Raw genomic sequence first — 25,754 nt, forward strand, 5'->3', positions numbered from 1 at the left:
TAGCACCAAAAAACACAATGACCCATCCAGCACTGTTGGTCCCGCAAAATCCTCCTTACTAAACTCTGGAGGCTTGTGGTAAAATTGGGAGAGCGGTCCCAGAGGCTACTCACATCCGTGGAATCATACCTTTCAGGCAATGTCCTCTCAGGTCGCACCATCACTATCCCTGGGTATGTCTTGTCCCACTGGCAGGACAGTCTTCCACAGGGAGTACATTGGTATACAGTCATGAGGGATTTGTCCTGCAGATGCTCAAAATTGTATGTGGGCCCTTATGAGCTGAGTATGACTAACTGATGCACGCCTCCACCCCCCCCCCCCCCCCCCACCCCATTAGCTGATGGATCAGTACTCCTCCATGTTGAGCACCATTTGGAGCAATAGAGGGTGACAAGAATGCACTCTGGCTAAGAGAGTTCTACGTCCATCACCAAGAGTAATCCTACTATTGGAGTGAGCTGGCTGAGTTCTAGAGGAAATGGCTGCCAGACTGGATCTGAGGCAGACGGTGAATAAGCCAACTAGAAACATAAATATATTTATCCTTATCCTCACCTATCTGTGTACTGCAGATGTATCTGTCCATGACAGCATCAGTAGATCTGGCCACCATAGAGTTATTGTGGAAGAAAGACCCACCCTCACATTGAAGATGCCCTCCTTCACTGTACCGTCATGCTAAATGGAATAGGTTTCAAACAGATCTCACAACTCAAAGTCAGGCATCTGTGAGTCACTGTCGGTCATCAGCCATGAATTGTATTCATCCACAATCTGCAGCCTGTTCTACTGATATTTTCCCCATTCTGCCATTAACATCAAGCCAAGGGATCACTCTTCAAAGAACAGTGCAGAAGGGCTTATCAAAAACAGCACCAGAGGAATCCAAAAATGGGGTGTCAATCTGATGAGGCTACAGTGCTGGTGTACTCCCATTCCAAATAGTGCAACCAGCAAGTCATAGACAGAGCTGAGCAATCCCACAACCTCCAAACACATTTAAGCTCTGCCATCTGCTACATCCAGTCATGAATGGATGTGGACAATTTAATAATGAACAGGAGGAGGAGGAGGCTTCACAAATATCCTCATCTTCAGTGATGGTGGATCCCAGCACATCAGTATAAAGGTTAAGAAGCATTTACAGCAATCTTCAGCCAGTGTCACATGGATGACCTACCTTGGCCTCCTCTGGTGGTCCCCAGCATTACAGATACCAGTCTTCAACCACTTAGATTCACTCCACATGATGTCAAGAAATGGTTAGAGGAGCTGGATACTGCAAAGACTAGATTCCAGCAATACAACTGAAGACCTATGCTCCAGAATCAGCTACACCACGATCCAAGTTGTTCCAGGACAGCAGAAAAACAGTCTCTGCATATCCTGTCCACAAAAAGCAGGACAAATACAAACCAGTCAATTACCACTACATTGATTTACACTCAATCCTCAGTAATGTGATGATAGGTATTGTCAACATTGCTGCCAATCAGCTCTCATTCAGCAATAACCTGCTCACCAAAGCTCAGATCAAGTTTTGTTGTGTAATGGGATGTCAACACATCTTTGACTCAAACAATCTCAAAAAAGTTGATGGCAGGGTAAGTTGGGAATGACTGCTCCCAACACTGAGGCAGTATTTGATGGTCTATATCATCACAGAGATCCAGCAAAACTGGGGTCAATGGAAATCAGTGGCTGCACTGGTTATAGTCATACCCAGTACAAAGGAAGACAGCTGGGATTGTTGGAGACCAAACATAGCACATCACTCCAGGACCATCTTCAGCTATTGACCTTCAGCCTCTGATAAGATCGGAAGTAAGGATGTTTGCTGATGAAACAAACATGTAAAAGAATGTAAGACCAAGCAAAGGCCACTCTGTCCATCAAGCCTGCTCTGCCAGCTAATGCGATCATGACTAATCTGATTTTAACCTCAATTCTACATTCCTACATATCCCCAGTAATCTTTCAATCCCTTGAATCTAACTCTGCCTTAAAAATATTTGAAGATTCTGCATCCACTGCCTTTTGAGGAAGGAATTTCCAAATATTCATGACCCTCTGAGAGAAAAAATGTTTTCTCATATCTGTCTAAAATGGGTACCCCTTGCTTTTAAACTAGATCTTTAATATCCACAGAGGAAATATCCTTGTGACAGTAACCCAGTCGAGACCCCACAGTTTCAATTTTTCATATTTCAATTAATTCACCTCTGATTTCTTCTAAACTCCAGAGGATATAGGCCTTGCCTGTTCAGCCTTTCCTCATAAGGCACCATTCCATGTATGAAGTTAGTAAACCCTCTCTGAACTGCATAATGATTGATCAGTCTTCAGCTCCTTCCACGACTCCTTAAATACTGACACTGGCAATATTCCCACTTCGGCTGATAGGTGGCAATTTTTGATTTGATTTATTATTGTCACATGTACCTGGGTACAGTGAAAAGTTTTGTTTTGCATGCAGTCCAGGCAGATCACGCAAACAAAGTGCATTTAGGTAATAAAACAGAGTGAAGAATACAATGTTAGAGCTGTAGGGAAGATTTATTAACAGCGAGATCAACATTAAGTATAAAAGTTGAGAGGTCCATTCAGAAGCCTGATAACAGCGGGGAAGAAGCAGTTGGGACGTGAATTTAAGCTTTTGCATCTTCAGCCCAATGGAACAGGTCTGGGATGGGATGGGTCTTTGATGATGTTGTCTGCCTTCCTGAAGCAGCGAGAAGTGTAGGTAGATTCAATGGATGGAAGATTGGCTTGGGTGATAGACCCAACTGTGTTCACAACTCTCTATATTTTCGTATGAATCTGGGCAGAGCAGTTGCTATACCAAGCCATTATGCTTCAGAATAGAATGCTTTTAATGGTGTATCTGTAAAAATTGGGAAGAGTATTTACAGACAGTTGAATTTCCATGCATGAATTACCATTCATGATACACAAATGCAAGGCAATAACCATTTTCAATCAAACATAATTCAGCCACCACCCCTTGACATTCAATGGCATTATACCATCACATTATCCACATCCTGTGAGATACCATTGACCAGAAACTGACCAGCACTGGCTACATAAATACTGTGGTTACAAGAGCAAGTCAGAAACTAGGGAGTCCGAGGTGAATAACCCTAACATGCTGACTCTCCAGTATCTGTTCACCACCCACAAGGTATAAGTGATGGGAGCACTCCATCAACCATCCAGAACAAAGCAGCTCCTTTGGTTTGCACCATATACATTAACATCCACTCTCTTCACACCGCTGAACAATAGCAACAATGTATGTCATCTACAAGGTGCACTGCACCAACTCACGGAAGCTCCTTTGGCATCATCTTCTAAAACTGTAACCCCCTCCAACAATGCGAGGGACATCAGATGCAAAGGAACACCATCAACATAATTTTTCTTTCCAAGGCACACACCATCCTGTCTCAGAATTATATCCATGATGTGAAGGTGCCAGTGTTGGACTGGGGTGGACAAAGTTAAAAATCGCACAACAACAGATCATAGTCTAACAGGTTTATTTGGAAATACAAGCTAATGAAGGAGCCGCACTCTGAAAGCTTGTACTTCCAAATAAGCCTGTTGAACTATAACCTGGTGGTGTGTGATTGTTAACTTGAAACTATACTGTCAATCCATCACTGTTGCGGGGAACAAATCCCTGGAAGTCTTTTTCTCCCACCCCTCCCCTCCAAGGATGACAGCAATTCAAAAAGCCAGCTCATCTTTACCTTCTCAAGGACAGTTTGGAATTATCAATAAATGCTGGTCAACATCCCATGAAAGAATAAATGTGTTGCTCAGTTCCCAGTAATTTACACTGAATGTGCAACAAGTGGTCAGCAATGTGAGTTGTTGGCTAATTGTATTGATAACAATAGATCAACTGAAAAAAAGATAAATATTTCACCATGACATTCCAGTGTTGTGAGGCAGTCTCCTGCCTGGTTCCTGGTACTTCTGAGATTACTTGTAAAGTAATTGTAGGGCAACATTTTAACCTTTCAACTGCCAGCTGGTTCAAACAGATTTCAACTGGCCTGACCAGTTTTATTCAATACTGAAAATAAACAGCACAAATACGACTGCTGAATGATCCAAAACAGCTTGCAGACTTTAAAATTAACCTTGAGCGATTAAATAAAATGGTTATGTCATATCTTTAAATGATAATGAATTCAAACATTGTATTCCTTATAGCTTTTTTCTATTCTATTATTCCACCTATTTTTATATGTCACCCATAATTTTATTCATTTAATTTTTTTCTAACCCTTCGAAATATTCTTACCATCCTCTACCTTTATCATTTGAGAAACTTTGCCTTCAGTCTTCACTTTGGAGGTAGTTGCAATGTCATTATACAGAAATTTATTAATTGACAACACATTGCATACACTATTTAACCAAACAGAAGGATTAGGTTCATAAGATAGACTTGACCTTAGCTGGGATGAGAGATATGATTTTCATGTAAAGTCCAAATTTTAGTTTTAACCAAGATCAAACATTAGCTTATTTCACATTTTTACTGAAAGTTACTATATGAAAACAAGCGATACACTTATTAAATACAGCACAGTTACAAAACTTAAAAGTGCATATGAATAAAAAGATCTGCTAATAGGAAATTAAGCTTGCTTATCTATTTTGCAAGCCTGTTCCTCGCTTGAAAACTGTTTTTCAACATGAAGGAGTTATAAACTTGAAGTCAGAATTCAACAGCTGCAATGGCTTCCACATTGATTAGTTACATGTTCCTCTTACAGATGGACTGAGCAACCAGCTTCTTGAAGGATCTGCAGGCTCCGATAATTCACTTCTTTGGCATTAAGAATTGTGGCCCTGATAACCTGATTCACAAGACTGGCTTGCCTTTTCCTCATCTTCCTGTTGACATGCTCTCTCTCTGGATGCCATTACATCAGAATTCTCTTGATCTCCTATTTCAAAATGGTGTCTTGCAGCGTGCCTAAAACAGATTAAAACATACTATGGCTGCTCTGTTAGCTTTGGTAAATCATGCTCCCACAGCGAATTAGTTGCTTGTATATAATACCTAAAAGGTCTCCACTTGTTTTATGATGTCTGTCTGTAATCGAAAGCTTCACCTCTGAGGTTTGTTTCTTTTATCCACGCTTGGACCATGACTGCAATGAGATCAGAAACTGAATGGCCCTGGTGGAACCCAAACTGAGTGTCAGAGAGCAGGCTGTTGTTGTTGAGCAAGTATCACTTGAAAGCAGTGTTTTTACTTGCAGCCACCTGCTAATGATTGAGAGTGGACTGATGGAGTGGTAATTGGATCTTTCCTGCTTTATGTGGCCAGGATCTTCTCATTGCTGGGTAGGTGTCAGTGTTGTAGTTATACTGGAACTGTTTGGCTGGGGGCATGAGTAATTCTGGATCACAAGTCTTCAGTGCAGTTGTGGGAATGTTGTTAAGGTGCTTAGCCCTCATAGAGTCCAGTTGATAGCAATGAATTGGCTGAAATTTGGCATCTGTCCCTGTAACATCACATTTCCCAAGACTAATCACCTAGCCTACACATCTCTGGACACTCTGGGCAATTTAGCGTGGCCAATCCACCCGACCTGCACATCTTTGTACTGTGGGAGGAAACCGGAGCACCCAGAGGAAACCCACATAGACACAGGGAGGAATGTGCAAAGTCCACACAGACAGTTGCCCAAGACTGGAATGGAACCCAGGTCCCTGGAGCTGTGAAGCAGCAGTGCCGATTACTCAGCCAGTAAAGATGGTCTTGGTGTTCTCTAGAATACTCAGTGATGGTGCTGGTGGTCTCTAGTATATTGTTAGGAAGGTATAATTTAGTCAGTATGACTATGACAGACTGCTGCTTGACTCATTTGTGGGACTGCTGTCTCATTTGTGGTGCAAGACACGCTACACGTTAGTTAGGAGACCTTTGCAGGGTCGACAGAGCAGTATTTCACATTGTCGTTTACTGCACTCAGGACAATACCTGGAAACACATCCAGTCTCATTCCTTTTAGAATTTGGAGCAGCTGGTCCAGCTGAATAGCTTGTCAAGCTGTTTCAGAGGACACTTAAGAATCAACAGTCTTGCTGTGGGTCTGGAGTCACACATAGACCAGAACATGTAAGAATAGCAGAATTCCTTCCATAAAAAGTTTAGCGAATCAGATGGATTTTACAATTGACAATGATTTGATGATCATCATTTGATGAGCTTATAGTTCATGATTTTTATTAATTGAATTTTAATTCTACCAGAAGTTATGGTGGGACTTGAACCCATGTATCTGGAACATGGTGGCTCAGTGGTTAGCACTGCTGCCTCACAGCACCAGGGTCCCAAGTTTGATTCCAGCCTCAGGCTACTGTCTTTGTGGAGTTTGCACATTCTCCCCGTGTCTGCGTGGGGTTCCTCTGGATGCTCCAGTTTCCTCCCACACTCCAAGGATGTGCAGGTCAGATGAATTTGCTATGCTAAATTTCCCATAGTGTTAGTTGCATTAGTCAGAGGGAAATGTGTCGGGGTGGGTTACTCTTTGGAGGGTCGGTGTGGACTGGTTGGGCCGAAGGGCCTGTTTCTACTCTGTAGGGAACCTAATCTAATTAATCTGTGCCTTTGGATTATCAGTACTGCACCAGCACCTCACTCCCAAAATGCGGAGACATGTGATTTCAGTACCTCGTTGCTTCCACTGCCTAAGATGTGCTTCATAGACAATACATTGAAGCAAGGCATGTACTTCCCTTTCCTAAGAGTTCAGCACATCAATCGGATTTGCATTAGATCTTACATTATCTGTGGCTCAGCCAATGCAAATGTTTACTGCAGATTTCACGAGAAGTATATTATAGTTAATATTTGTGGCTTGGCAATGAGAAGTGAGGTTTAAACTTCGGGAGCATGGTATGATTCAAAGAGCTTTCAAATCCAAGATACTGGTCATGTTACAGGCAGGAAACGCTGTATCACGCAGTTCCTTCCGCGTCTAAAACTACAGTCTGCAGAAAACACATACCTCTTCTCTTGTTGTGGAAATTCTTTAATTAAATGCAGTTCGTGACTGTGTGCATCTCATTGTAAATCAGTTCATTAATTTGATAAAAATTTTGTAGAATTTATCGAACAGAAACAAATACTTTTTCTGAGTGGTTGAACCAGCCTCCCTCCCACCATTCATCAAACTTATTAATATTTAAATTTTAATTTATAGCTTTTAAATCCTCTTCATATTTTAAAAGGATATGTGTGCATTGAGATTCTTGATTTGATGTGTTTGAATGGGCTTTGAAAACTCTTTTCTCATTTATTCTTGTTTTCAGATAACAGATCCCGAGGATTACAGTACAAGCGTACCAGGCTGTTTCGATAGGTCCCTGTAAAGGGTTCTGCTGTTTCAATATAGTCACTAATGGTTAATTAAAATGGACCTGAAGGGGTTTCAGGCTGCACGGGAGTAATTTTAACATCAAAACTGAGTTTGGGTTCAGTTGGGACTTTACACATTTCTAAAGTTTTTAACCCGACCCAACCCACCTCCAGTCGGGCCAGTTCTGGTTTTAACAGGGACAAGGTGGCGGTATGAGTAATTAACCAGTTCCCACTTGAGAAAACCTTGTAATTGTCTTCATAATTTTGACAGGTACCATGCTTCAAATGATATAGCAGAATGCTAGAAAGAAATCTAATTTATGTTGCAACACAGCAGGGTGGGTACGAAGATGGAGCTCATAATTCCTTCCGCACCGAGTCATCACACCTTACAAAAAAGGACAACAAATAACTAAGGGTTTTTTGTTTTTAATAAACTGTTTGTGGGACGTGGGTACCAGTGGCTAGGCCAGCTTTATTGTACATCCCGAACTGGTGAAGGTGGTGATGAGCTGCATTTTTGAACTGCTGCGTTGATGGGGAACTTGCAGTTGGTTGGTCTTTCCATACGTCTGCTGCTGTTCTTGCACTTCAACAGGCTGAGCATTTACAATGTCTTGGAAAGTGAGCACTTGTCCAGGTACTTTGTGATCAACTCTGTGCTGCTACACCACATACTCAAATTAGACTGGGAGCCTATTTGTTTGAATAGAGTCATAGAGATGTACAGCATGGAAACAGACCCTTCGGTCCAACCCGTCCATGCCGACCAGATATCCAAACCCAATCTAGTCCCACCTGCCAGCACCCGGCCCATATCCTTCCAAACCCTTCTTATTCATATACCCATCCAAATGCCTTTTAAATGTTACAATTGTACCAGCTTCCACCACTTCCTCTGGCAGCTCATTACATTCACGTACCACCCTCTTCGTGAAAACGTTCCCCCTTAAGTCTCTTTTATATCTTTCCCCTCTCACCCTGAAGATTTGCCCTCTAGTTCTGGACTCCCACATCCCAAGGAAAAGACCTTGCCTATTTACCCTATCCATGCCCATCCGGATTTTATAAATCTCTATAAGGTCAGGCCTGAGCCTCCAACGCTCCAGGGAAAACAGCCCCAGCCTGTTCAGTCTCTCCCTATAGCTCAAATCCTCCAACCCTGGCAACATCCTTGTAAATCTTTTCTGAACCCTTTCAAGTTTCACAACATCTTTCCAATAGGAAGGAGACCAGAATTGCATGCAATATTCTAACAGTGGCCTAACCAATGTCCTGTACAACCGCAGCATGACCTCCCAACTCCTGTACTCAACACTTTGACCAATAAAGGAAAGCATACCAAACGCCTTGTTCACTATCCTATCTACCTGCGACTCTACTTTCAAGGAGCTATGAACCTGCAGTCCAAGGTCTCTTTGTTCAGCAACACTCCCTAGGTCCTTACCTTTAAGTGTATAAGTCCTGCTAAGATTTGCTTTCCCAAAATGCAGAACCTCGCATTTATCTGAATTAAACTCCATCTGCCACTTCTCAGCCCATTGGCCCATCTGATCAAGATCCTGTTGTACTCTGAGGTAACCTTCTTCGCTGTGCACTACACCTCAAATTTTGGTGTCATCTGCAAACTTACTAACTCTACCTCTTATGCTCACATCCAAATCATTTATATAAATGACGAAAAGTAGTGGACCCAGCACCGATCCTTGTGGCACTCCACTGGTCACAGGCCTCCAGTCTGAAAAACAACCCTCCATCACCACCCTCTGTCTTCTGCCTTTGAGCCAGTTCTGTATCCAAATGGATAGTTCTCCCTGTATTCCGTGTGATCTAACCTTGCTAACCAGTCCCCCATGGGGAACCTTGTCGAACACCTTACTGAAGTCCATGTAGATCACATCTACCTCTCTGCCCTCATCAATTCTCTCTATTACTTCTTCAAAAAACTCAATCAAGTTTGTGAGACATGATTTCCTACACACAAAGCCATGTTGACTATCCCTAAACAGTCCTTGCCTTTCCAAATACATGTACATCCTGTCCCTCAGGATTCCCTCCAACAACTTGCCCATCATCGATGTCAGGCTCACTGGTCTATAGTTCCCTGACTTGTCCTTACCACCCTTCTTAAACAGTGGCACCACATTAGCCAACCTCCAGTCTTCCGGCACCTCACCTGTGACTATCGATGATACAAATATCTTAGTAAGAGACCTAGCAATCACTTCCCTAGCCTCCCAGAGAGTTCTCGGGTACACCTGACCAGATCCTGGGGATTTATCCACCTTTATGCGTTTCAAAACATCCAGCACTTCCTCTTCTGTAATATGGACATTTGTCAAGATGTCACCATCTATTTCCCTACATTCTATACCTCATCTTTAACATTTTCTTGGGATTTTGGTGTATTGTGCTCACAATGCTATTATTGTGCCCATCACCTCTCTAAACATGGAATTCTATCATAAATGTAAAACAAAGGTTCAGTTTGGTCCAGAATAGCTTGTGTCTCACTTTGGACTATTCAATTTTGCTCTCCTACTGGAGAAGAAGCACTGAACTTTACCAAAAAAAAGGCTAAGTGCCAGTTCCAGAGAATTTCATGGGGGTTTTCCCTCTGTAAGCTCTCCTGGGTTCTCACATAATTCTCTGCTGCTTCCCTCATTATGTATGCACGATAACCCAATGGTGCCACACTCATGTTATCATGCATTCACCAACAGTGGGAATACTCGCCACTGCCAGGACCTTGCAGGATTTCCAACACGAGTGATATATTTAAAGACTAGCTGCGCCAATTTGAATGCTGCCAGCAGCCATTGCCCTTCACAGTGCATGTAGTGGGAGGGAAACAACAAAAAGAACAAAGAACATAGAAAATTTACAGCCCAGGAACAGGCCCTTCCACCCTTCAAGCCTGAGCCGATCCAAATTTTAGATTAGATTACATTACAGTGTGGAAACAGGCCCTTCAGCCCAACAAGTCCACACCGACCCGCCGAAGCGCAACCCACCCATACCCCTACATTTACCCCTTACCTAACACTACATGCAATTTAGCATGGCCAATTCACCTGACCTGCACATTTTTGGACTGTGGGAGGAAACCGGAGCACCCGGAGGAAACCCACGTAGACACGGGGAGAACGTGCAAACTCCAGAGTCAGTCGCCTGAGGCGGGAATTGAACCCGGGTCTCTGGTGCTGTGAGGCAGCAGTGCTAACCACTGTGCCACCGTGCCGCCCACTATGTACTGTCTAAACCTGTCGGTCAATTCCTAAGCATCTGTATCCCTCTGCTCCCCACCTACTCATGCATCTGTCCAGACAAATCTTAAATGAATCTACTGTGCCTGCCTCTACCACCTCTGCTGGCAATGCATTCTAGATGCCCACCACCCTCTGAGGGAAGTACTTGCCGCGTGTATTCCCCCTTAAACTTTCCACCTCTCACCTTGAAAGCGTGATCTCTCGTTATTGAATCCTTCACCCTGGGAAAAAGCTTGTTTCTATCCACCCTGTCTATACCCTTCATGATTTTGTAAACCTCAATCAGGTCGCCCCTCAATCTCCTTTTTTCTAATGAAAATAAACCTAACCTACTCAACCTCTCTTCATAGCGAGCACCTCCCATACCAGGCAACACCCTTGTAAACCTTCTCTGCACCCTCTCCAAAGCATCCACATCCTTTTGGTAATGTGGCGAACAGATCTGTACACAATATTCTAAATGCGGCTGAACCAATGTCTTGTACAATTTTAACATGATCTATGAAGGCAAGCATACTATATACCTTCTTGACCAGTTTATCCATCTATGCAGCAACCTTCAGGATACAATGGACCTGCACTCCCAGATCTCTCTGTCCATCAACTTTTCCCAAGGCTCTTCTGTTCATTGTATAATTTGCTGTAGAATTAGACTTACCTAAATGCATCACCTCACATTTGTCTGGATTGAAGGCCACCTGCCACTTTTCCGCCCAACTCTCCAGTCTATCTATATCCTCCTGTATTCTCAGACAGTCCCTTATGCTTTCTGCTACTCCACCAATCTTGTGTCATCTGCAAACTTGCTGATCAAACCAACAGTGCCCTCTTCTAGATCATTGTACAACATGTAGAATGAGGCACGAATGATCACTGATGACTCAAAGGAACCCTTTTCTAACGTTGAAGTCTGGTGTGTTGTGATACCACCCTGTGTAATAGTCTATACCGCTCTGTACTTTTATGTCAGGATTTGCCATCATCTAGTTTCTGTCTGTGCATGGACGAAGGGAGAAATTTCACCTGAATGAGATGAGCTTCGGTGTTAATGAGATGTAAATGTGTGTAAATAGGCCTCTTGCCACTCACTAAAGAGGTTTTCTTCTTGCTGTTCAGACCTTGGTTGGAGAATCTGATGTCTCCATTTCGGGAACCTCATGTTTCTGATATCGCCATAATTTCTCAACTGACTCCTCACATTGTTCAGTAGCTGGAAGACTGCATCCCGAACATGGTCCAATGGTTTGTGATGGCAGTCCTTAAATGTGTGTAAGAGTACTGATCGGCCTGTGTCCCTTATTTTCAACCAGGAGAAAGTGAGGACTGCAGATACTGGAGATCAGAGTCGAGAGTGTGGTGCTGGAAAAGCACAGCAGCTCAGGCAGCATCCGAGGAGCAGGAGAATCGATTTTTCAGGGCATAAGCCCTTCATGAGGAATTCCTGATGAAGGGCTTCTACCCAAAACGTTGATTCTCCTGCACCTTGGGTGCTGCCTGACCTGCTGTGATTTTCCAGCACCACACTCTTGACTCTAGATTATTTTGAAGCCAGTATATCAATAACAAGGGCAACATTAACATTGTATTTATAAAGAACCCACAATGTGATTAAATCTGCCAAAGAGCTTCACAGATTGTCAAACAGAATTTGACACCGTACCGTGTAGATAATATTGGACAGATGACCAAACGTTTGTCAAAGAGGTTGGCTTTAAGGAGTATCTTAAATAAAGGGTTAAATATAGGATAGTGTTCCTCTCAGGGAGGTGGATAACAGACAAAGTGAATTAAATCTGAGAAAGGAATTCAAAACCACAATGTATTCATCAAACTCCGCATATTGCTTCTTGGTAGGTCTTGGATGGTTTTGATTTGTCCCTATTCTCGCCAAAATAGATGGGTCAGGCTACCACCGATTTCAGTACTGTGAGATTCTACAATGCAAAAAGTCTAGATTATTCATATAATTTGCAGCCAAATTATACCAGTTTATAAATGTTATTTTAAACAGAGCACTAGATGATGAAGCTTTAATTTCAGGGTTTGGGGTGGTAAGCTGAAGAAAGCCAATGAAGCACTCGATCTGTAATCAGTTCTCTTATTCTATTGTACAACTGGTTAAATCAGTTCCTACTTTTGATTTAACCAATACATCATAAAAGATTTACACAAATTGTACACATTCCTACTAAAATGGGCCTTCTGCCTGGCAGGGAATGCCTGAACATTAAATACATGTAAGCCAGCAGTTTATTCAGCAAACAATATTTTAACTCGTGAGTCAGGCTGACAGCACTTCATAAGGTAAATAAGCCTTTTGTAACTGGAATTAGAGATTGCCATTAGCACAGTTTGGGGGCCAAGAGGAGCAGGATCAGTCAATCCTGATTGGTCGCACAGTGAAACTAAAGACTTTTCAAAGCAGTCAGCCTTTATTGTCTCTCTGGCAAATGAACACAAGTGAAAAAAATATCAGAAAAACAGTTTGTAAATCAGAAAGTTGGCTGTGTGACTATAATGCTGGTTTATTGGTTATAAGATGAAATTTCGGTCCAGATACTTAATACGAATAGTTAGAATTAAAATCAGAGGTCTGTATCACAGAAAAAGGCCCATTCCATTCTGCACTGGACAAAAATTACCATCCACCTATTCAAATCCCATTTTCCAGTACTTGGCACATAGCCTTGTATGACTGAGCATCGAAAGTGCACATCTTAACACTTCTTAAATGTTATGCTGATTTCTGCCTCAACCAGCCTTACAAGCATTGTGCTGTAGCACTCTGAATTACAAATTGTCTTTGGTTAGGTTTGGTGTGAAAAAAAAACACATGATCTGCTGAAGTTATACTGGCAATCCATTGACTCACTGTAAATCAGCACTAGTGGACACTGGATATTAGTTTGATCAATGATCAGAATGTGAGGTCATTGCAGTTGACATGGTTATATTCAGGCCATGTGTAGCTTGTCAGTTTTGGTAATCACCTTAATTTGTAGGTGATTCTACAGATAGTGATGTTTTGTTAAGTTCAGAATCTACAACACTTTTCCTTTTCGGTCTCTTTTCTTTCCGAATGCAGGTGCTAATCCTTTGTTTTAATTTTAAGTGGAGGCCTTGGGACATTCAGTTGGGGCTGGTGGGATTTTAACGCACTCTCACTCAGAGGCAGGGCCACATCCTAAAGGTGTATCATAACATATCTGAAACCAATTGATAAAAATAATCAGGATGCCAACTCTGCCAGTCAAGTGTGAGTAAGTGGTGATTGGTTCTGCCCAAAGCAAAGCAGATGTCGGTTTAGGATTTTTGAAACCCTTTCTCTGGCAATTTTGCATTTCTCAAGAGATTTTTCTTTCACAAGTGGGGAGAAGTGACATGTTTATGTTCAAATACTGTTCCACTCAAGGCCAGAGCCAGGAATAATGGCCCTATTAGTCAGAAATGTCTGTAGTACAAACATGGGTCTTGCTGCGATTATTACATAGACCTTTTATGGCTTTCTCTTCTATATGACCTTTTGCTGGGAAATTTTTTATGACAAAATTATCTGGGAACCTTCAAGGCTAGAAGTATAGGTGATGGTTTGAATGAACTTTGAATGTGTTATGTAAAGGCCTTTTCCTACCATGCAGCTTAGGGTTAACTCAACTTTATGCCATCATTTATCAAACTAAAACTCCATTGTAGGTACATTTTAGATTTCTTCCCTGCCAAATATAGAAGGTACCCTTCAACTAATTTCTCGGACACAGTTCCTACAGTTAGAACAGTGATGAATTACATCAAAATCTCAATAATCAAGCATTTACTGCAGCATATTACAATGATGTATGATACACAGAGTTGGTCTGTATGTGGACAAGCTGTATTGCCCAGTTACATTCAGTAATTTTGAGAGAGTGACCAGAGTATAATATACTGGAAATTTCACATGAGAGCCGATAGTCAGATTGACTGAGTTGAGCTATATTCATCTGTGGGATTTGGTCAAGCAGCACCTGCTGAAGATGTACAGGAGTATCCTTCTGATTCCATGTGAAAGGCATCTTCACCCTCATCTGGAGGCAGAAGGTGAAAGGTCATTGCCAATTGGGTCAAGTCTGTTGTATAGTTGGTAATTCTCCTTGACCAGACCTGTGCTGTCCCTGACAAGAAATTCTCTGAGCCTCCTGCACTGCTCAGTTACCATCATCTATGTGTGGGCCTTGGGTGGATGGAAAGCTGCCTCATCAGCCTCAGCTGGGAGAAGGCCTTCGACAGAATGTTGTGCACTGCCATGTGGAGCCGCTCGCTAGAGTGGAGTTTTGGGAGAAAAGCCTCAATTAGTTACAAGTGTTTTAAACAAATGTCAGCAGCACCGTTTTAAGGAATGCAGGGGAACAGAAACCATACCAATCTAACCTGGATCCAGTCATCTTCCTCTGTTATGTTCATGTGCTTTATGGAAACTTCTGCCGATTCCATCAGGAAGAATGTGGGCATTAGAGAGGTGACTATCCCATGCACTGAGGCACTAGGGCACCGAGGTCACAGCTACCCTGTACATGGCTAGACATCGCCATCTTTTACTGTGATCCATGTACAAACTAATTTAGCATTTGAAGCCAAGTTAAGTCGAGACAAGAGGGAGGCCATGTTTTCCAGGAACTAGGCTGAGCAGTGCTTTATCCCCTTCACTGCCACCTCAGGTTATCTGAAGGTGCATAAGTATGTGGCTTGAAAAGGTGAGGGCACACCCAAAAAAACTGGAAACAGCGATTGGCCAGTCTACAAAATAGAACTGACTGAGTGGCAGGGATGCTCCCATTCCATTTTCCAAAAGCAATTTCTCATCTCATGTGTTGGAAAATATTTGAAATGTAGAAAAGGTTACGCAGCATCAAATAGGGGAAATAGCAGATTAACATTTGAATGTGATCTTTCAAAATTTGGCTCTTCGGTTTTCTTTCAATAATGATGTCAAACTTCCTGGAGCTAGGGCCTTAAACTCCCAAAGATGTGCAGGTTTGGGGTCATTTCATTCGGACTTACCCATTCTAGTTTTAAAAGAGGCAGAATGATGGCTTGGTGACTAATTGCTTTACAGGAGGCAGGTTCCACATTAAAGGTTATAATTAGGCCATGGTCTTTATTGTAACAGTCAATCTTCTGTTAAATTACATCAGCTTGGTTTCAGAAACCTTGGGAAACTCAACAGATGAAAGAAGGGAAGCAGGTTTGAAACTCTAAGGTCAATGTAGTGATTGTAACAGGGTCAGCCAGATGGACCTCATTGGGGCTGTTAATCTGGTCCAAACAGGGAGCCCTGGCTGACAGTTATAAACAGGAGTATCAAAGGTTCTGTTCACTCTGAGGGAGCTGGGTCAGTGTCAAGGACTCTCCACATGTAAATAAAGGGTGACTTGGTGACAGGATACCAGCCTCTGTGAAATTATTTCAGTGGCAATGACAGAAAAGCATGCTTCTGAGGAATTCTGCTCACAACGGTCGTCTTGCACTTGGGGTATGCATTTCTGGCAACATGCCATTATTTGGGAGGCTTGATTCAGTTGATCCTGCCACCAAAGACTGGGCCTAGTATCTGCAAAGAATACATTTTTATTTTCAAGCAGGTGACATTGGAGCAGATGGAAAGCAACATGTAATTCTCCTGACAGCTTGTGGATCCACAGTTTTTCAATTATTAGGAGCCTAACTTTCCTTGAGGAACCAAAGACAAAATCCTTTCAAGTGTTGACAAATTTACTTAAGGAATGTTTCAACTGCAAGCCTTCTCTAATTCTAAGAAACTAGAAGTTTTATTTGGCAGTTCAAGAACCAGAGGAATCCATATTGGGATTTTTGGCAAGGTTAGGGTGACTACCAGAGGCATATGACTTAGGTTTACCCCTCAACGCGATGCTGAGAGAGGGTTTGGTGTGTAGCTTAATGATGTAACCATGCAGAAGTGCCTATAAGCTGAAGCCCAACTCTACTTCAACAGATACTACAACTGGCTTTATCTTTGGAAACTGTGGCAAGTGGAGCATATGAGTTACAGATTGGACACCTTCACCAATCTGAGTGAGCTTGGGGAACACCTCTCAATAAAAGGCAATTGCAGAGCGTCATTCAGGCCAAATCTGAACTGAGGGATTCTCAGTCAACCCACAGCAAAACCCCAAAACAAAGCCAAGCCTCAGCCAAATGGTTAAGGATTTTTTTCAGGATCTGTGTTAGCGATCATTGTAGTTGCTGCTGGTATGTGGACTCTAAACTCACCCCACAAAACTCTCACCAGACCTAAATTGAGTAAGAGTACTCAGGTCGGTATCCAGGAGAGTGCACAGCTGAGCAAGTCCTGGTTTGGAACAGTAAAATTGCTTAGCAACATTCAAATCAGAACCAATCCGAATAAACGTCTGGTTAAATGGTCACCCGGTTCTAATGAAGTTGATACCAGTGTGGCTGTTTCAGTGATTGCAGGACCAGTCTTCAACAAAATTCGCTCTGGACTCCAACTCTTAAGTTTGCATAAGACCTTTTGCAAGACTGAGAACCTATACTGGGGACCCTTTCCAGATTAAGGGTACAACTTCAGTTCCAGTCTCTTATGAGAAGCAGCTGGTTCAGTTACCACTCATTGTAGTAAAGAACACAGGCTGAAGCTTGATGGGGTGAAATTGGTTAAGAAAGATTTGTCTGGATAGGCTCCACATTTTTTGATTAGGAAAATATGTGAGGACGATCAAAGGCATCCCGGCTCCCATGTCAGTACCAGAGCTTAAGTCTTTCCTTGTGCTGGTGAACTATTATGGAAAGTTCATACATAACCTGGCCTCCATCCTGGCACCATTGCATCAACTTTTAGAAAAAGATCAGCTATGGAAATGGTTGTGTGGCCAAGCTATAGCTTTAAGGGAAGTGAAGAAACAGTGATCATCCTTTCAGCTTTTGGCACACTATGATCCCAAGTGAGATCTGGTATTGACATGCAATGGCTCCCTGTACGGCATCAGGGTAGTATTAGCTTATGGAAGGCCTAATGGAGAGGAACGCCCAATGAGGTATGCATCTAGGACTTAGGCTAATCCAGAGTGTAAATACACCCAGATAAAGAAGCAAGATTTGGCGGTCATATTTGAAGTCAGGAAGTTCTCGCAATACCTATAAAAATTGCAAGGTCAACTTAGAGCGCCCACAGCTGCCCCACTGTTATTAGACTGCTAAATGGACTTTCCTAATTTCAAATCTAATGTTGATCTTGCTTTGGTGCAGCCATAACCTTATATGCCTTGCTCTGTCCAAACACCCTATGATCTATTTATCCTTGTATGTTATGATCTGCCTTTACTGAATGCAAACAAAAAAACTTTTCACTTTTAGGTACATGTGACAACAATAAATCAAATCAAAATCAAGTCAAATGCAGGCCGAATTCAGCAGTGGGCTCTAATATTAAATGCGTATAACTACAAGTTGGAATACTGTCTGGGAGGCCAAGTAGCAAATGCAGATGCATTGAGCTGCCTCCTGCTGGCAGATACACCCCCGGTGGTACCACCACTGGAAGAGTCTGTGATGGTTTACATTGCCTGGACATGCTTCTAGACACAGCTGACAATATCAGACTTGGAACGCAAAAAGATCTGGTTCTGGCAAAACTGAAAGAGCTGGTGGTGATGGAGGAAACCAAACAGCCATCACAACCAGAATTGAAACTTTTTGGGACCCGGAGAGACCAGATCACAGTAGAGGACGGCATATTGTTATAGAGAGCGAGACTGATTGTCACGAGCAAAGGTCACCGTTTGATACAGACTGAACTCCACCAGAGTCATCCAGGTATTTCCAAAATGAAGATGTTGGTGAGAAGTTATGTCTGGTGGCCAGGATTGGATGCAGGCATAGCTGCATTGGTGGGGGAGTGCCCAACCTGCCAACGAAGAGAAAAATTACTGCCAGCAGCTCCCCGACATTCGTGACAATGGCCAGGTAAACCCTGGACTTGGTTCCATGTTGACTATGCAGGTCCTTTCAGAGCCTCAATGTTCTTAGTCATTATGGACGCCCAGTCAAAGTGGCTGGATGTGTATAGAGTTCACTCGTCAAACATGAGTTAATGATAAAAAACCTGTATTCATCTTTTGTACTACACAGACTCCCAGAAGCCATCATTTACCAGCACGGAGTTTAAGTATTTCTTAAAGTCAAATGGTATTTGTCATGTAAGGACAGCCGGCAGCTTCATTAGTTACTAAACTGTCTCAGTTCCTGTTTATTATGGGACTACTCCTCATGCAACGCCAGGGATAGCTCCAGCACTGTTGCTAATGGGGAGAAGACTGTACACCAGGTTAACTTAGATCTTCCTGGACCTGGGAAGGAGGGAGAGTGAAAGGTATCAGGAATTCCAATGCCAGACACAAGACTCTGCTAAGTGAGAGAGACAGTTTAGCTCAGGGGATGAAGTTAAGTGTAGGAACCATGGGAATGGGCCAGCATGGGTAAGAGGCATGATCACTACAAGCTCAGGTCCAGTGATGTTTAAAGTTCGAGTTGATGTGACAGTTCTGAACAAGCACATAGACTATATAAAAGGGGGGGGGGGGGGGAGTGGAATGTAATGATTGTAACGAGGTCAGCTAGGGGACCTCATAAGAAATGAGTTCCCGATTGGGCCTGTTAATCTGGTCCTGTCAGGGAGCCCTGCCTGGCGGAGAAAAGCAGGAGGGCCAGAGGTTCTGTTTCCACTCAGAGTTCGTTCTGAGGGAGCTGGATCAGTGTCAGTGTCAAGGTCTCTCCATGTGTAAATGGAGGGTGACTTGATGGTGGGATACCGGCCTCTGTGGAGTTATTTCAGTAAGTGCTATTTCAGTGCTGTGAGTTGACCAGGAGGATTGGACTGTTTTCGATGTCATCTAGTGAACCCTGCCTTGGGGAACTTCGTAAATTCCCACTGAACATTGCAGCTTCAGACAGGCATTGGGCAAGTCCATCAACTGACGGACATCATTCTCCTGTGGTCACATTCCTATTCCCTAGCAACCACTAGCAAGGCACTCTTTCCACCATCAGCACTGCCAACATCCAACCGTGTCCAACTTCCGCATCCATGATCAGATCAATCCCATAATTCCATGCCTGCTCATTGTCCTCTTAAAGTAAGCTTCAAAAATATCAGAAAATAACTGAAGGAAACAGCAAAATCAATTTTTTTTCTGAGGGACATCCTGCAGGAATTTTTTTTTATCACAAGAAAGAATATTTTTAATACTTATAGGTGATGGCCTAGTGGTATTATAGCTGTCCTGTTAATCCAGAGAAGCAGGTAATGTTATGGGGACCTGAGTTTGAATCATACCACGGCAGATGGTAGAATTCGAATTCAGTAAGAAATCTGGAATTGAGTCTAATGATGAGCATGAATCTGTTGCTGATTGTTGTAAAAAACCATCTAGTTTACGAATGTCCTTCAGGGAAGGAAGCTGCCATCTTTACCTGGTCTGGCCCACATGAGACTCCAAACTCACTGCAATGTGTTGATTCCTAACTGTTCTCTGGCCAAGTAGGGATGGGCAATAAATGCTGGCCTCGTGAGTGATGCCCTCATCCCCGTGAATTAATTTTAACAAAAGATGAAATTGCTAAAGCCCAATCGCACTGCTCTTTCAATCTAATTCTTCATGTGTCACCAGGCTGTTTTTAAAGTCAGTTTTGGGGGACTGCATTAGATTCTTTGAAGTTGTTGATCAGGTTTTGCCAAATGTTTAAATTGGATTGTTGGTAAGTAAGGTTATGCAGGGGTGGAATCAGTGTGGGAGTTGCTAGGTACCTATAATATGAATGCAGCATTAGGTTTAAGGATAACCTTTGAAATGCATATTAGCAGTGTACATTGATAGGAGAAGGCTTGATTGGCAAATAGTGAATTGTACCTCAAAGAAGTCAAGAGCTGAGGAAAGTGACCCCTTTCATCTGCAGTTGCTCTTTAAAATGTGGTGTCTCTGTACTTTGTAGGCAGACACTTTAAATGAGTGTCTACCTACAAGGGTTAAAGTGATGCTACATTGGCCAAAATCAAATCTGCGACTAACATGATCAAATCAGAACATTAACTTATATTTCTCAGTGTTATTGGAGGCAAGCTTCACTGACCAAATGCTGGTTTCTACTGAAATGTACAATGAAGCTTGATGCGTCCATTTCATGTACAGGGCAACAAAAAGTTCCCTTCACTATATTTGTGTCGACATGCAACTGGAGAGTTTATAGTTTGTTGATCCATAGTGTTTTTTGCAGGGCTGCAGAAGTGTTTCCTGTTTGCTTCTGTCTGAGTGCGATTCAGGATTTGGGGAATGTTCAGGCTTCGGCCCAGAAAATTCCTCCAGCTTCCAAAGTATTACAAACATTTCATTCTCCTGCAAGAAGCCTGACAGAAGATGCTGAGGAAGTTTACTACAGTTCTGAATTCTTAATCAGCAGCTACAGCAAATCTAACACACACAGGAAATTTTTTGCCCCCTTCCATCTTTCATGTGGAGTTTTTTTTAGCAAAACAGAGCACTGCAGCCAGGAGATACTGGGGAATTTTAAAGCTTTATTTTCTTGGATTAGAAATAGAAGTACTAATTCAAGAAATGGGAGAAAGTGTGAAAATCAATACATGATATTTTTGAATTTCTCAATTTTAGTCCAAATGCAGGATTTAGCCTGCTCAATTTCTTGCCTCAATTTGCTGGTTCTCTTAAACAAACAATGCAGCTTGTGTCTTTATCTGTAAAATGTGGTGACACTCTCAATCATGTCAATATTGGCCATTATTCAGTTAATGTTGTGATCTTTGTTGTTGCTCTGACGTCCATTATAATTCCATGCCAGCTTTATCTTTGACCTAACTTAGTGAATGGTAAGGTCCTAGGGAGTGTTGCTGAACAAAGAGACCTTGAAGTGCAGGTTCATAGTTCCTTGAAGGTGGAGTCGCAGGTAGATAGGATAGTGAAGAAGGCGTTTGGTATGCTTTCCTTTATTGGTCAGAGTATTGAGGACAGGAGTTGGGAGGTCATGTTGCGGCTGTACAGGACATTGGTTAGGCCACTGTTGGAATATTGCATGCAATTCTGGTCTCCTTTCTATCGGAAACTTAAAAGAGTTCAGAAAAGATTTACAAGGATGTTGCCAGGGTTGGAGGATCTGAGCTACAGGAAGAGGCTGAACAGGCTGGGGCTGTTTTCCCTGGAGCGTCGGAGGCTGAGGGGTGACCTTATAGAAGTTTACAAAATTATGAGGTGAATGGATAGGGAAAATAGACAAAGTCTTTTCCCTGGGGTCAGGGAGTTCAGAACTAGAGGACATAGGTTTAGGGTGAGAGGGGAAAGATATAAAAGAGACCTAAGGGGCAACTTTTTCACGCAGAGGGTGGTACGTGTATGGAATGAGCTGCCAGAGGATGTGGTGGAGGCTGGTACAATTGCAACATTTAAGAGGCATTTGGATGGGTATATGAATAGGAAGGGTTGGAGGGATATGGGCTGGGTGCTGGCAGGTGGGACTAGGTTGGGTTGGGATATCTGGTCGGCATGGACGGGTTGGACCGAAGGGTCTGTTTCCATGCGATACACCTTATGACTCTATGACTCTATGGCTGTCTGCTCCTCCATGCCTTCTGTGTTATTTCATGTGCCCCACTTCACCTTAGGCAGCTACTTCTTCAACTTCCTTTGAATCTGCCCATTGGAACTGTCTCAACATTTCATTATTTGCTCTCTGCTTTCAAAATCCTTCTTTGCAATTGTGCTTTCCTCAACCTTCTTATGAAGCCCCCCTTTTCCATTGTATCTTCATTCCTACCTGTAAAGTGCAAGGAGAAAGTGAGGACTGCAGATGCTGGAGATCAGAGCTGAAAATGTGTTGCTGGAAAAGCGCAGCAGGTCAGGCAGCATCCAAGGAACAGGAGAATCAACGTTTCGGGCATAAGCCCTTCTTCAGGATTCCTGAAGAAGGGCTTATGTCCGAAACGTCAATTCTCCTGTTCCTTCGATGCTGCCTGACCTGCTGCACTTTTCCAGCAACACATTTTCAGTTCGTACCTGTAAAGTGCACCAAAATATTTATTTGCAAATGATGAACATGAACACAATGTAGCATTTCTATTGCTGCTACCCTTTCATCTTTTTCATTATGATGGTGATAAGAATCAGTAAATGTGTATTGCAAGGTTTAACAGCTTCGTGAGACATTTCGTAAATAGAAACATAGGACCTTACAGCATGGAAGAAGGCCATTCAGCCCATTATTAGAATTGGTGGTTGTGGAGTAGGAGCACTGATGAAGGAGTGGCACTCCGAAAGCTAGTGCTTCCAATTAAACCTGTTAGACTATAACCTGGTGTTGTGTGATTTGTAACTTTGTACACCCCAGTCCAACACCGGCATCTCCAAATCAAAACAGAATAAAGGCTGACAACATGCCCAATGCTTATAAGAAGTGGCTGAGCACTTATCACCATCATAGTTTGTCTCCTACCAGGGTTCAGTGTCCGTCAGTTTCTGATATTGTATTTTCCCAACAAAGAATGGTTGAAAATTACACAAAAACATTTTCTGAATAATTGCAAGTTGCATGCTAAAATGCAAATATATTAAAACTAATCTTAATTTAAAAGGATTAATTTGTAATATTATTTATTTGACCACAAAGAATAGTAAAACATGTTCCATATTTGCTGCATTGAATCCTATTTACAGCTGCCATTTTATTTCCCCCAGCAGCCAGGCCCTGCAGTGAGAACATACCAGAACAGTAAGGCAAGGGTCACCATGAGCCCTGGCTTTACCCCACAGTGGAACAACAACCAGTCTGCCTGGAACAATTACACCTACCCCAGGGCTAACATTCACTATCAGTCCCATGCCAATTACAGCTACTGTCCTGGGCATCCTGCCGTAAGTACGCCAACTGGGCATTATTAAACTGAATGATTTACTACAATATCTAAAATGCGTGGCTAGAAATAGTCATTACTATATGTTAGACATCTTTTGCTGGCAAAGAGTAAAAGTGATGGTGGTTTGAATAATAGTTGATTTTACTCTGTTCTCTTTGGGTGTGGTACCATGAAGCAATCCTGATGTAATCTTGAAAAATCAGGTTAAAAAAAGGTTCACCACTAGATGTTGCTACTCTTTTTGAATGTTGTTGTTTGTGGCAAGTCTAAGGATTCCTAACACTGTTTTGGCCTTTTAACAAATTGTTTTTCCATGACTTTATATTTTCCTAATGATACTGACAAACTGCAGACTCTGTGCTATCTTTGATCCTTCACAGTTACAGAGTATTCTGGAGAGATCTAAAAATGATCAATTTGTGTTGAAATCATAAAGACTTTTACAAAGAATGTTTATCTAAGTTCACAATAAGTAGTGGCAGAAAAAGTTGTGAATATAACAGAGAAATACTGACAGTTGCAATGTAATGGAATATATATTGCATTTATTGTCAACTTGGACTTGCCTGTTTGCAGAAGGACTAAAATTGCTTCTGATCGTGTGTTTGAAATCGTGCTGCACCTTGCTAAACCATTTAAACTCACTTATAAAGGAGATGTTTTCCATTCAGGAACTAATCCTGATTACGTTAAAGAGATCATCATAAACTGGGATACTTGGAATTGGGGAAAATTTGGGGGAAGGTGCATAAGTGAACTCTCGGTTACCCTTAACAAGGATTCTGCGTTAGAAATTGGTCTTTGGGCTTTCCAACATGTCATTTTACTACTGTTGCCAGAAATATTTATATCTACATATTTAAAAATTACTGACTGTCATGTGATAATCTAGTTGATCTATCAAGGCAATGGTCAAGATGAGTTGAGTGTTCTACTGTTACTTGGTGTGTGGAACATGTGACCTAGCATTCATGGATTTAAACAAAAGAGGTTTGTATGAACATGCTTAGAGATGGTGATGTGGTCTGGTTGATATCTGAAAAATATTACGTTCACTCACAGTGATAGATTAATGAAGAAATTGTTTCCTTGTAACCACACCCACATAACTATTTACATCTCACTGGGTAATATGAACATTTAAAACAACAACAACTTCACTCCCTACCTCTATAACATTCTTCAGACCGACAATTCCCAGCTGTATCCAACACCCACGATTTTAATCTCCTCATCATTGGCCTCCTGGTGACCAGGCTTTCAGATTTGGAATTGAATCACCAAATCCCTTCATCTGTCCTCAAGATGTTCCTTTCAGACAATCTCTGGGTTTTCCATTTTCTTTCAAAATATCAAATGTGGCACAGTGTCAAATTCTGTTTAAGAATTGATGCTGTAAAGCAGCTTTGGATGCTTTATCACAATCAAAGCACTTTGTGAATGGAAATTGTTCTTGTGTTTATACACTGTTTTTAAAGCAGATCCAGGTCCTGAGACACTTCAGAGATAAGTAGACAATCAAACATCTGAGCCAAGAACGGAGGTATTAGGAGGGATATTTCAAGGGTGATCTAAAAGGAAGCTTATAAGGAGAGTCCTAAGGCACAAGATATGGCCATAGAGAGATTTGTAAATGGATGTTAGAGCTTCTGGCTTGGATGTTTGAAAGCTTTCAACAACACTGCAATGGAAAAGGAGGATCCACATTAATCCAGTTTTGGAGTAACATAGAGTTTGTGGATGGCTAGAGGTCTGAGGAACTTATGGCACCTTGGAGGTTTCATAGGCTAATGTGTGATATTTTCAGATGTGACATCTTTGAATGTCAAAAAGCAATAGATTGGAGTTGGAATGAATATGTTTTAATACATTCTGTACAGGAATAGTTTTATTATGATACTACACATGGTGGTCCAATTGCACAGTCATTGCATTTAATAATCAGGTACACTCAAGGAGTCAAGGTTACTTGCATTAGAAAATTGTTGGCTTAAAAATAGCAGTGAGAAGATATATTTGAGTTTTCATTAATGTAGAATGATTAGACTTTAGACAATTGGTTGCAAATAGTACAATGAGGCAACTTTCAAACAGCATTCTTCAGCAAAGATTGATCATCCACATTCTAAAGCTGCTTTTCTACAATTATCACCTCCAG

At 42.1% G+C, this 25,754-nt stretch overlaps 1 protein-coding gene across 6 annotated transcripts in view; it reads left to right on the top strand.

The window, feature by feature from the left end:
• rbms3 (RNA binding motif, single stranded interacting protein) overlaps window positions 1–25,754 on the top strand; it is a 1,382,426-nt gene that overhangs the window by 552,676 nt on the left and 803,996 nt on the right. For 4 of the 6 annotated variants that reach the window (XM_087986936.1, XM_087986930.1, XM_087986932.1 and 1 more), the window contains exon 4: window positions 23,418–23,594. In XM_087986936.1, the coding sequence (XP_087843062.1) occupies window positions 23,418–23,594 (177 nt within the window). The remainder of the gene's footprint in view (window positions 1–23,417; window positions 23,595–25,754) is intronic. The other 2 variants (XM_087986931.1, XM_087986934.1) reach the window with 1 other exon arrangement.

Source organism: Chiloscyllium plagiosum, unplaced genomic scaffold (assembly GCF_037043375.1).
Source record: "Chiloscyllium plagiosum isolate Xiang-an unplaced genomic scaffold, Cpla_swu_hap1 HiC_scaffold_5, whole genome shotgun sequence".
NCBI lineage: Eukaryota > Metazoa > Chordata > Chondrichthyes > Orectolobiformes > Hemiscylliidae > Chiloscyllium > Chiloscyllium plagiosum.